General features: G+C 39.3%; 1 protein-coding gene across 1 annotated transcript; it reads left to right on the top strand.

Annotated features, from left to right (window-relative positions):
- The first annotated feature begins 5982 nt into the window (after positions 1-5982).
- Positions 5983-13592, top strand: KRT20 (keratin 20). The gene is made up of 8 exons (XM_057716984.1): positions 5983-6390; positions 8305-8387; positions 9707-9863; positions 10204-10365; positions 10565-10690; positions 11628-11848; positions 12931-12968; positions 13495-13592. Exons 1-8 carry the CDS (start codon positions 5983-5985, stop codon positions 13590-13592), a joined length of 1293 nt encoding a protein of 430 aa, XP_057572967.1.

Below are 13592 nucleotides of genomic sequence, written 5' to 3'. Positions count from 1 at the left end.
TCACATTTTAGCACTTTATTTTTTCATCATCCTTTTCATACCTCAGATCTTCCATCTGAGAGCATCTTCTTTTGGCTTAAAATGCATTCTTTTAGTGAGCCTCCTGAGGGCAAACTTGGTTTCTGTTATCTTGAAAATGTCTTTATTTTACCTTTCATTCTTCCGATACTATCACTGAGAAGAAAAATTCCAGGCAGTTATTTTCTCCCAGCCAATCGAAGATGGTGTTCCATATCCAGGGTCCATTGTTGCTCTTGAGAAATCAGCCATCAGTCTAATCACTATTCCTTTGTCTTTCTTTTCTCATTACTTGCTTATAAGATCTTCTCTTTATTATTTGGTTTTCTGCTCTGATATGTACAAATGTGATTTATTTTTATTCATTTTACTTGTAATGCATTAGGTTCTCTTAATCTGAGAACGTGTTTCTTCAAACAATTCTGGAAATTTTCACCTCTTATCTCATTCAATGTGTTCTTTCCCCATTCTCCCTTGTCTCCATCTGGAACTCTGATCAGACATAGTTAGACCATCTTACTCTAGCCTTCATGTCTCTTGACTCCTCTTTTGTCACTTAGCTGCATTCTGGATAAGGTCTTCAGAGCTATCTTTTTGTTCAATAACTCTCCCTTTGCCTTGCTTAATCCATTACTGGACTCATCCACTGAACTTTTAATTATATTATTCACTTCTGCTGGGTTATTTTTCAAAACTGGTAAGTTTTATAATTTCTTAGTACTTACTCCAATTTCCAATATTATTTTTATTTACCAAAATATTTTAATATATGATTATATTCTCCTTCCAATAATTCCACAGATAAAGTCTTTGTGGGTCCAATTCCAGTGTTTATTGGTGTGCTCACACTCCACACAACTTTATCTGCAGGGATTCTCTGAGCCTAGGCTGAAGTTGCATTATTTTAGAGAAAATTTCAGCTTCCTGCTGCCAGTTGGCTGAGGGTATCACTCAGCCCACGAGGACCACTTTAAATTCTCCACTTCAGGTTTTCAGATTACACACAGACACATGTAAATACAGACAACAGCTCTGGTTACAAATTCTCAGAGAGGATTTATTTTTCCTCTGCACCAAGCACCAAGGTTGAGACAGAATATTTCCTCGTGGTACCTTTCTGCATAGTGGCTTTATCTATATGTACCCTTACTCTGAAGGCATAGTTCTTCAGGATACTAGGTTTATGTGGATGTTCCCTGTTAGTATTCCCACTTTAAGGAGGCATTGGCCTCTCCTGTACCCTTACAGACATCTCAATATCTCCATGATTGAGCAAAACTCACAGGGTGCAAGACAACTTTCTCACCTACTTCTCTCCTGATTCCTATTTTCATTTCCTTTTTGATCGCTAAGAAATTTTTCCCTTTATAATAGCTCTTCAATAGGTTTGAAAAAATAAATAGATGATAGAAAGATAGATGGATAGATGATAGATAGATAGATAGATAGATAGATAGATAGATAGATGATAGATTGATAGATGATAGATGATAGATGATGGATAGATAGATGATAGATAACAGATGATAGATTAGATAGATAGATAGATAGATAGATAGATAGATAGATAGATAGATGATAGATGATAGATAGACAAAGGAAGGGAGGAAGGGAGAGGGAGGGAGGGATTGAGGAAGGAAGGAAGGAAGGAAGGAAGGAAAGGAGGGAGGGAGGGAGGGAAGGAGGGAGGGAAGAAGGAAGAGAGGGAGGAAATAGTACAATGCACTTTAGTTGTTTCCATTGGAAACATTTGGGAGAGGGGCATTAGACGTATCCAGTCTGCCATACTCCATGACATGAACTCCTGGGTTGCAACTCTTTCACTTTCTTAACATGACTAGCAGAAACAGCAGTCCATGGGCAGGAAGCACCTCCCCACACTGGCAAATGCTTCTTCTCTCCTCCAAGTTGGGCATCAGCACTTTTATTCATTCACTCATTCATTATTTGCATGGCAAGTCATATCGAGTGCCTACTAGGTTTGAGCCACTGTGAGACAATAAATCTGCCAACTCATCGAAGCACAGCAGGGCAGGATTACCAAATAAGTACAAATCAAAACCTGAATATGGGGGATTAACGGTGTAAAAAACAATAATGTAAGTTTACTACATCAGCATCTCAAAATGTTTCATTATAGAAATTTTCAAACAAATACTAGAGTAGTTAGAACAGTGTAAGTCCCCACATACCCATTTCCCAGCTTCAACAAATAAGTCATATCCAAACTTCCTTCATCTATATTCCCAACCTCTTTTTCCCTCTCACATAATTTTGAAGCAAATCAAAGACCTCATGTCATTTGACTTGTAACATTAGTTTTTAAAGCACAGAGGCTATGGTTTTTTCTCACTTAACTGTGTGACATCTAGAAACACAATGCCTACAAACACCCACAGTTCCTATATGTCATCCTTCTTAACCAGTGAGAGCCTGCATCCTAACTGAGATGTCCTGGAAGAAAACCCGCGCTCCACCAACACCCACCCCCCAGAGACTGAAGACTCTATATCTACCACATCTGGGCTGCAATAGCTTCTCCGTGATGGATAAAAAACTGAAAGTCCTCTGGAAACTACAGTACTTATGATAGCTCTCCAAATTATCAGGCATACTTAATATTAATCATTAACGCCCTTAGCAGAGTCTGTCTCAGAGGGCAAAAGGCACTTCCTGTTAGTTACAAGGAAGTTGGGATCTAAAAAATATGTATTTATAGATACAGGCATGCAACAGACTGGAATATCAGAGGCTCTAAATTCATGACTTGCATATGAACAAGGGTATTAATAGGACCTGTATCTAGTCCTTAGGTATAATTCAGAAAAATTAGTTGCTGTGAAATACTAGCCTGATTTCCTGTGGTCACATTATAAGATATAATAATCTACAAAAGCATAAAACTCAATCCTGCCCTTACATAAATATGTGGAAATCTTCTCAATAGGAATTTTTCTACTGACACAAACAAGTAGATTGGATAACTGAACCCCATTTTAATAACCCTACTTTATCATATTTTAGCTTAAACTTTGTCTCAAAAGCTTACAAATACTAGCCAAAAATTGGTGGAATAACACATAGGCAAAGTTATTTCTCCAAAAAATTAAAATTTTTCATCATTGTAATGAGATTTTAACTCTTTCACTTAAACATAATTGGCTCCAACCATAAGGAAGAATTGTTAGAGAAGACAACAAAATTATCATGTTTAATAACTGCACTTTATATTCCTTTCTAGTTATAAAACTAACTCTTGATTTAAATAATGCTTCTGACTACTTTGATCACATGTGTTAGTGGATGAAACTCTTAGCTGAAACTAATTCACGGCAAAACGTGCAATTTAAACAGTACGCTGTTCCAATGACTTCAGACAACCTCCTACTCCCCTGTAAAGCAACAACCAAAAAACAGTTACTTTTGTGAATACACGTATATAAAAAGAACATAGTTCATGTGTTTATAAAAAGTTCCTCACTGCAGATTTTAGCTGTGACATCTATGTACAGGGTAATTTACAGCTCTGTAATAAATAGTAAGGTCTGTTTATTTCATGTTCAGTCATTCCTGGTGAACTCTCAGCGAGTGTTGACTGATGCACTTATGAATGGATAGAAATATAAGTAAGAACTGTCCGCACATACACCATAAAGTGCATCAAATAGGTTTAACTCTGTCCCGTAATTTTTAACTTTCATAATATAACTGAAGCAAATCTAATACAAATATTATTTTAAAGTATACTGTTTATAAGAGAGAAATAATATAGTATCATCTCCTTTTAGAAGAAGGATGTTTATTTAAAAAACACAAACTCAAACTCAAAAGTAAAAAAGCCACTAGTTTCAGGAAAAAAACATAGCAAAAATGAGCCACAAGTAAATTCCAAAATCTTCAGAAAGAACGTGCAGGGATTCTTACCTAAAATGCCTTTTTCAGCTTTTTTCTTTTTTGATTTTTGTTTGTTTGCTTGCTTGCTTTAGTCATATACAAACCTCAATTTAATTCAATGGTCAGGATGAATGTTAATGAGGTTTTTCTGTGACTTTTCCAATCCCTTTGATTTAATTTGACAAAGGAAACGATTTGTTTCAGGGGCAGTATGGATTCTTTGTCCAGGGAGTTTGAATGAGGTGGAGCAAATAAACAAATTGCATTCATCAGATCCCCATTGGTGAGATCACACCCCAGCTCACCAGGAGTCTGGAGGTCAACACACCTGCCATGATTTACAGTCTAATTATGGAGGCTGGGTGTAGCCCCAAGGCACTGCACACACTCCTTCCGGTGTATGGAATTGCTCTGCCCCTGCTGTGACTATGGACACCTGTGGGGAAGATCTGGCTTCTATGGAAGCTCCTGCTGGTGAAATCCACTGGGGATGGAGCAGCTACAGCTTTAGGATGGAAGGAGCTCTGTCACACAATGAGTGCTAAACTGAATTTACACAGGGAGAGAGACTCCCCCATTCACCAGGTCAGGTGCAAAGCACCATGGATTCTAATCCAAGTTTCTAGAGAAGAAGACTTAAAGCCAGGCAGTGACTGAGAAATTTAAATGCATTTTCTAGTCTTAGGATATTAGAATTAGGGAAAAAAACTTCAAAGTCATCTATTCACCTAAATTTATTGTATTCATTTCCCCAAATTACATCTCCAAATGTATAAATGTTTTATTCCTGTTTTAAATGTTCAAGATTTTGTGTTTGTATGAAGTATTCTAGTCGTCTTATAAAATATGATCTTTAAACAGGATAAACTTAGCCCCTAAAAGCGTAAAACAGAGATTCTGAAGAGTGACTTATCAATACATACAAAGCATTGTTCTTATGCAAATCAAAACCGCAATGAGATATCACCTCACACCTAAAAAAGACAGGATAACAAGTGCTGGAAAGGATGTGGAGAAAGGGGAACATGGGTGCACTGTTGGTGGGAATGTAAATTGGTACGGCAATTATGTAAAACAATATGGAGTTTCCACACACAAAAAAAATAAAAATAGAACTACCCTATGATCAGGCAATTCCTCTTCTGGGTGTATATCCAAAAAAAATGAAATCACTATCTCAGAGATATCTGTGCTCCCATGTTCACTGCAGCATTATTCACAATAGCCAAGATACGGAAAAACCTAAGTGTCCATCAATGGATGAATGAGTAAGGAAGAATATAAGAATATATCTCTCTCCTGCCATTTGCAACAACATGGATAGACCTTGAGGGCATTATGCTAAGTGAAATAGCCAAGACAGAGAAAGAAAAACACTGCCTGGTATGACTTAAATGGGGAAATCTTAAAGAAAACAAAAGTGGTTGCCAGGGGCTGAGGGAGGAGGGTTAGAGAAATGGGGAGAGGTTGGTAAAAGAGTAAAACTTTTAGCTATAAGTTCTGAAAGCCTAACTTAAAACATGGTGACTACAGTTGATAATGCTATATGGTATAACTGAAATTTACTAAAAAGTAGAATTTAAATGTTCTCACCAAAAAGAAAAAAAGGTTTTTTTTCAATTTTTAAACATTGCTTTTTATCATTAGTGTGACTTACTATTATGTACCCACATCTGTCTTTTTAGATAAATTATTCATGGAGATTGTAAATATGCTTTATGTGTATCTTAGGATGAAAGAAAACGTGCCAAGGCAGGTGCAAGGGCTAACAGAATACACCTTCCTGTTTCCCTTTGTTGCCTCTGTTGAAAAAAAGAAATCACCTCTGAGAAAAGCGTCTAAGAAAGGCCTCTAGTGGTAATTTCTGGAATGGTATTAAACAGATTGCTGTACAAAGGGGCAAAAAAGGCAAGGCAAGGCAGACTGTGGTGTCGATGATCGTAAAGTGACCTATCAGCAGAGGAGGCGTTTCTCCTGTGAATTCTATAAAAGGTCAGCTTATCCACAACGGAGAGACAGACTCTGCTCCATCCTTTCTGAAACTACAGCTGCTTCCTCCTAGAATCTCTGATGGATTTCAATCACAGAAACTTCCACCGAAGCCTGAGTTCCTCCTCCCAGGGCCCTGCACTCAGCATGAGCAGCTCCATATATAGGAAGGGGGGCACGGAGTACCTCAGGGTCGCACCCAGTGTGTATGGGGGTGCTGGGGGCCACGGCACCCGCATCTCGACTTCTAAACACTTGATGAGCTATGGGAGCGACCTCGCCGGAGGGAACCTGTGTGTTGGTGATGAGAAGATGACCATGCAGAACCTAAATGACCGCCTAGCAAGCTACCTAGAAAAAGTTCGATCCCTAGAGGAATCCAACTCCAAACTTGAACTGCAGATCAAGCACTGGTATGAAACCAACACGCCTAGCACCTGTCGAGACCACAGTGCGTATTTGGAACAAATCAAAGAGCTGCGAAATCAGGTGAGGCATGTTACCTGTGTTTTCTATCCCACTGTTCAGCTGCATCACACATCAAGAAGGGCATATATGTTAGGTGGGTCCAAATGGACATTGTAAAGCAAATTAGGCTTAAATACTACAGCTATAAAAAAGGCATATTCTATCATCTACCCTTAGTGCTTGAGTACCTACTACATAATAGGATGATGTAAACCATATACTTTTTTAAAATAACCCAATTACATACAAAATATTAAAATTTTATCCTCCAGTCTTACAATCTGTATTTTTGTCACAGTTTACTAAGTCAGGAAAGTGGATTGTAAACATCTTTTTTCCTGGAAAGAGCTCAAATTTTCTTATGTGGTAATAAATCTTTCTTAGTTTTTTTTTAACCTAAGTTCCATCAACTTTTAAAACCCCAGTTTTAAAATCTTTAGCGATTTTCCTCCTTTCATTTATGTAAAAGTTGTAATACAAGTGTCAGAATACCGGATCATAAATTTCAATGATAAAGTGATTCAGGGTGGAAATGGGGGCAGGGGTACAGGTCTTAATGACATCTGGATTTTAAAATGTCTTTTAAATGTTTCATAACCTGATTATCATCACCAAGCAGTTCAGAAACCATCTCTACAGTAATAAAATGTTTTATTGCCCCCAATTCAAATGTATTGCAATTGTACCTGCTCCCATGTCATACCAGAAAGGTGGAGTTCTCCAGTCTATCAATTATGTGGAATAAAAGAAGACTTTGCTCCTAATTGAAGATTTCAAATATGATACAGAACACTTACGCTGTTTTAAAATTCTTATCTAATCAAGAAAAGTGTCCCTTTCATTTTCATTTCTGTTTTAACACTCCTCTTTCTTTACATCAAAGACCACTCTCTTTTCTTGCATTGTATTAGACATCAGTGAGATTTGATTCAGATTCCACAGGAAGTTACTCTGGGGTTTCAGGAACGGTGGGGATGTGAGGCAAAGGAGTTAAACTGCCCCTCTGCCAACAGGTCATTCTTCTCAGGCTCCCACTAAGAACGTTCGAAATTGGCCAACCATTCTCCCCTAGCCATCTCATGATTCGTATTTCTGAAGCTATTTTGGGTCATCCCAAACATACAGGCACAGCCAAATGTTCTCTTTACCTGGGCAGACCCAGTATATGAAGGAAGGCAGCTCTCTCCAGGACTAGATCTGCTGAAAGAGACACGCCAGTGTAGCATCTTTTATAAGCAGACTTCTGATCCATATGCATCTTAGAGGACTCACCCACTAGGTGACCACTTCCTAAGATCAGGGGCTTATCCATCCTGATAGCCCCAGTGCCTGGCACAAATCCCACCACATAGCAAGTGTGCATTCATTCAGCCAGTGTTAGTAGACACCAACTAGGTGCTGGGCACTGAGGAATATGATGGTGAACATAATGTGATTTAGGGGAAACAGGCATGGACAAAGGCAGTGTTATCCCACAAGGAAGGGTAAAAGGAGGGCTGTGTAGGGCCATGAAAGCACAGGCAGTTCATCCAGCTCTGTTTTGAGGAAATCAGTGAAGGCTTCCTTGAAGCAATGATGTCTCAGCTGAGACCTGGAGGAGGAGGAGTTCCCCTAGTGAGAGGAGCTAAGAGGAAGATTCTAAGCAGGAACAACATTAAAGATAAGGCACTGAATAAGATCTGATGGCTCACATTGAATTAAACTCTCCATCTGTAGAGTCATAAGAAAGCTGACCAAACCCTCGGGACGAGAGTCGCATTTTATGAGTCTATTATGTTAAATCCCCATCTCGATATTCCTCCTTTCCGTTTTCATGTGGAAATCCTTGAGATGAACATCACTGGTGATACAAGAGGGGTTATATCTGAGGATCAATTCAGTCATTTTAGACTCCTATCCAGCTGAAAATGTCATTCTTTCTTGCGTATTTTCCAGATTAAACATGCTCAACTGCAAAATGCTCTATGTGTCCTGCAAGTCGATAATGCTAAACTGGCTGCCGAGGACTTCAGACTGAAGTAGGTTCTCTGATACCATGGTAACACTTCCTGAAAAGGAGTGCCTTCCAGTCGTCCTTCATGACACTCAGCTTTCCACCCTGTGGTTGGCAAAGGAGCTACCATTGAATAGTCTCAGAACCTTGGGGTTTAAAGGGTGTTAGAAGCTTTCTGGCCTAGCCCAGCATCAGGACTGGACTTCTCTCTCCCACAGTCCTAAGATATGGTCACCCAGCATGTAAATGAACAGCTCTAGTAACTACTGCTGTTCTCATTGGTCAGCTCTGCTTGTTAGAACGATCTTTTTTAGTAACCTGGCATCTACCTTTTCACCCATTGAACCTAATTCTGCCCTTTGGAGTAATAACAAGGCAATTTACAACTCCCCTTCTGCCTAAGTGCCCTTCTGTTATCTAAAGAGAGCCATTAATCACCCTTAGTGATTCTCTGAGTCATTCATGTTCCTTCAAGTGTCTACAAGTAAATGCCCCAACTTCCAGGGGTGAGTCTTAATGCTTTCTACTGTGACAGTATTTTACAATACCATCTGACCAACCAGAGAACTAGGTTGACTAAAGCAGTTCGAATTGTGTTCACTCTCTTGTAGTCACATCACACTACATGTCATCAGAGCTGTTCCTCATAACTGCTTCTACACTAGGGCTTCCTCATCCTGAATTTGTACAATGCATTGGCACTAAAAAGTCCTTTGTGGTTTAGAAGGGCAACACTTTAATGCTACAATGGATCAGAAAGAAAGAAATGAGAAAGCAGATACAAAAATTAAAGCAGTAAAAGTTCATTAATTCCAGTCAGCATCTGGGTGTCTCATTTCGTTATCATTTCTTAAAGTTTACTACTTTAATAAAAATGGTAATACATAAGATGATAGAGGAGTTAGAATGCATGAATTTTTAATATAATTCACTTTGGATGCATCTGTTTACAAAGTAATAAAATATAAACTGATCACATACATTTAAGTAAATCTAACCATTATTTGATATCAATAATGAGAACCCTTTGCTAGCACAGTAGTTAGAGCAAAATTTTTTTTTTTGATTTTTAAAAACATAATCTAGAATTTAGGAACTTTTAAGAGTAATTTCAGATTGTTTTTTATACAAATCACTCCGAATCACAAAGACTATATTATGAAGCCAGTAATCTGATTCCAAGGTTCCTGAGAACATTGAAAATGAAAGTATAAAGGGAGACACATGATGTATTGAAACTGATCTCATATTCCACATAAAGATCAATCTCATCATTTTAGGATCAGCTCTTGTAGAATGGCTTCAGAAGGACTCCATTCTCTCTCCATACTACTTAATTCACAGGTATGAGACTGAGCGGGGGCTCTGCCTAACAGTGGTGGCTGATATCCAAGGCCTGAAAAAGGTCCTTGATGACCTAACCCTAATGAAGACAGACTTGGAGATTCAAATTGAAGAGCTGAATAAAGACCTGGCGCTCCTCCAAAAAGAACACGAGGAGGTGAGAAAATATTCAGAAATGATAGAATGGCCCTAATGATAATGAGGAGGAGAAGGAGGAAAAAGAGGACGATGTGGTGATGGTGGTGGTGGTGGTGAAGATGACAGCGAGAGTGATGTGAGCTCTAACATCTTTTCTTAAGGCTGCTGTCAGGGTTAAATGATGTAGAGCAGTCTCTGGACCATAATAAGCCTTACCTAAGTTGTTATTTTCTTTCTCTATTACTCCTCCCCAAAGAAAAAAGCCATAGGACTTACTGTGTCTTTTCTGCACAGCCTCCTCTGAGAAGGCTGCTTCCTCTGCTTCCAACTATAATCAGTTGGGATTTTCACTCTCATAGGAGGTGAGGAGCCTAGGCGCTCATCTGGGCAATAATGTAAACGTAGAGGTGGATGCTGTCCCAGGCCTGAACCTCAGCGCCGTCATGAGTGAAATGAGGCAGAAATATGAAGCCATGGCCCAGGAGAACCTTCAGAAGGCCAAAGAACAGTTTGAGACTCAGGTAATAGCATAATTCTAACGGGTAAGCAACGGTATAGAAGCTGTCTTTCAAAAAGAGAGAACTCATTTCCTTCCTTCCCTCCTCTCTCTCTTCCTCCATCCCTCCATTCCTTCCTTCCTCCTTTCCTTCCTTCCTTTGTTCCTTACTTTCTTTTTCTTTCTTTACTTACTTATTTTTTTTTTCATTTTGGGAACTTTAGATTGAAACTCTGCAACAGCAAGTCACAGGGAGCACTGAAGAGTTAAAAGAAAGCAAAGATCAAATAAAGGAGCTGAGACGCACCTACCAGAGCCTGGAGATAGAGCTCCAGTCCCAGCTCAGCATGGTAAAGCACATCTAACTTTCAAGTCTCACAGGGTGTGTGTTTACTAAGTGCCTGTATCAGGAACTCTGGAAATGCAAAGACCTATAAGAAATAACCCCTCCCCTTGCAGAGCAGGCAGGGAAACAAGTCAAACAACTGTATATGATGAAAAGACAGAAAGAAATCAAGGGAAACGGCAAGACACTGCAAGGATGCAGAGGACAAAGTAGACCTGGAAGATTTCACACGGAAAGCAGCATTTAAAGTAGATCTGAAAAAGTGAGATGAATTTTTAATTGGAGAATAGGGGTCAAGACATTCCAGGCTAAGCATAACAGTCAGCTCATGATGCATTTGGGGGTTAGTCATAACCCCCAAATCATAGCGGCTTACAATTACAACACTACATCCATCATGGGCCAGATGCAGCTCTGCTGTATGACATTTCCACTCCAGGGTAAGTCTAAAGCGGTAGACCCTACCTGGGGTATGCCAGTGTTGTGCCAGAAGGAAAGGGGCAATGGCTGGGCCATGTGATAGCTCTTAAAGCTATCTCCTCAGAAAAGGCATTTGTCAGTTTCACTTGCATTTCATTAGCCGGAGGATCACATAACTAAGCCTGGCATCAACAGGTTTAGGAAGTCCAATCCTCCATGTGGAAAGGCACCACAAATCCCAAGGAGCAGAAGCAAATACTGAGAACAAGAGTACAATATACCACAGTAAGAGAACAGTGACTGCAGAGCTGAAAACAAATAAACAAAAACCCCCAAGAGCCAGTGATGCTAGTTGGCCGGCTGAGGCTACCTAGATGGAAAGAGTGGGAGATAAAGCTAGAAAAACACATGATGCCCACAATGACTAGCTATAGAAATTCTTCTCAAAAGAAATTAAAATTGAGCCACTTCTTAAATCAGGTCCTCAAATAAGAAACATCCACTTTTTCTTGCACTCGTAGAAAGAAGCTTTGGAGCACACACTAGAGGAGACCAATGCTCGTTATTGTAGCCACTTGGCCATGATTCAGGCACAGCTAAACTCCCTCGAGGGCCAACTGGTACAGATTCGGACTGATATAGAACGCCAGAACCAAGAATATAATATCCTCCTTGACTTAAAGATCCGGCTTGAGCAGGAAATTGCTACCTACCGCCGCCTTCTGGAAGGAGAAGATACAAAGTAAGGCTCTCAGAATCAAGGGATATGTGTCAATGTCTATATGCTGTTCTATTTTATTGTCCATACCTTAAACTCTGTCACTCATTCCCCAGCACCAATGCAATCCCTAGCACAAAAGCAATTACACACACCCCATCACCACCACCATCACCAATGAAACAAAAATATACCACCAGTACTCACACCTCCCAAATACCAAGTACATCCTTGGTACTTGAGGTCATGTAAGAGGACTGAGGTAGAAGATGGTTAGGCAGGTGATAACAAATTATGCTTATGTTAATTTTTATGAGTAATACATAATTGAAAGCACTATAACTTTTTTAAATTTATTTATTTACTTATTTATTTAGTGATTGCATTGGGTCTTCGTTCTGCACGCAGGCTTTCTCTAGTTGTGGCGAGTGGGGGCTACTCTTCATTGCGGTACTAAGGCTTCCTATTGTGGTGGCTTCCCTTGTTGTGGAGCACAGACTCCAGGTGCATGGGCTTCAGTAGTTGTGGCACAACACATCACAAGTTGTGGCTCACGGGCTTAGCTGCTCCATGGCATGTGGGATCTTTCCCAACCAGGGCTCAAACCTGTGTCCCCTGCATTGGCAGGTGGATTCTTAACCACTTCGCCACCAGGGAAGTCCTAAAGCACTATAACTTTTTAGAGTTCTCATTGCAAGGTCATGAATTGAACAACAGGCCACAGAGGTCTGTGGGAACCAGGTTCGCACTGATGAGAATTATCAGTGTTGTAGCAGCAACTGTCTTCAAATACCACCCCTACGAAAGGCAACAAGAGGACACAAGATGTAAACTTCCACTGTAATTTTGTGATTTTAATTACAGAAACTTCTAGCATGTGTTAAACAGGTCAGTTTTGAAGCTATGGATTTTTCAAGTTAAAAATAAGACGCTCAAGTTTGAAGTAACAAGCATTGTAAAAGGGGGAGAAATACAAATAGCCGTAAAGCACACACCACTCAGACTTTATTTTGAAAAAAAAAGGCAGGAGAGCACTTCATTTTCAAAATGGCAATAACGCTTTTTTCTGTTTCTTTTTCTTTTCTTAAAAACAAAACAAACAACAGCACTACAGAATATCAGTTAAGCACGCTGGAGGAGAAAGGTAAGTGTTCTAATTGTCACACATTTCCTATAAGACTGAATTCTCACTCAGTAGTTTACAATCTGTTATCTGTCACTGGTGAAAAGTAAAGGGAGGTCAATTCTCAAGTAAACAGATATTGCTCTAGGGATTCTGAAAATCAGGCACATCACAAAGAAACCCTCCATATGGGAAATTTCTCACATTCCCAGTGACAGGGCGATTTTCATAGTCCATGCTATTACCATCCTGAGACATCCTAAGATCCTGAAAGGGAAAAATAAAATGACAATGTGCATTTTACTTAATTCAGCATGGCATATTTCTTTTGGGGGGTGGGGAGAGGAGAAAACTGGTAAATTTGGGAAAAGTGGCACATTTTCTGCGTTTATAAAATGGACTTAAGATCATTTAAGAAAGAGAATGGGTTCAACTTTTTTCTAAAAGAAAGAAATACATACAAAATAATAATAGTTTAAAGTTGAGTGTTATAAACCAGCAGAGTCATGTGTCCAAATTAACATTTTATCTTTAAATTTAAATTCAGATATGAAGAAAACCAGGAAGATTAAGACAGTTGTGCAAGAAGTAGTGGATGGCAAGGTTGTGTCATCTGAAGTCAAAGAAGTGGAAGAAAGTATATAA

The sequence above is a fragment of the Hippopotamus amphibius genome, chromosome 17, assembly GCF_030028045.1.
Source record: "Hippopotamus amphibius kiboko isolate mHipAmp2 chromosome 17, mHipAmp2.hap2, whole genome shotgun sequence".
NCBI lineage: Eukaryota > Metazoa > Chordata > Mammalia > Artiodactyla > Hippopotamidae > Hippopotamus > Hippopotamus amphibius.
This window is presented reverse-complemented; position numbering and strand designations above follow the sequence as displayed.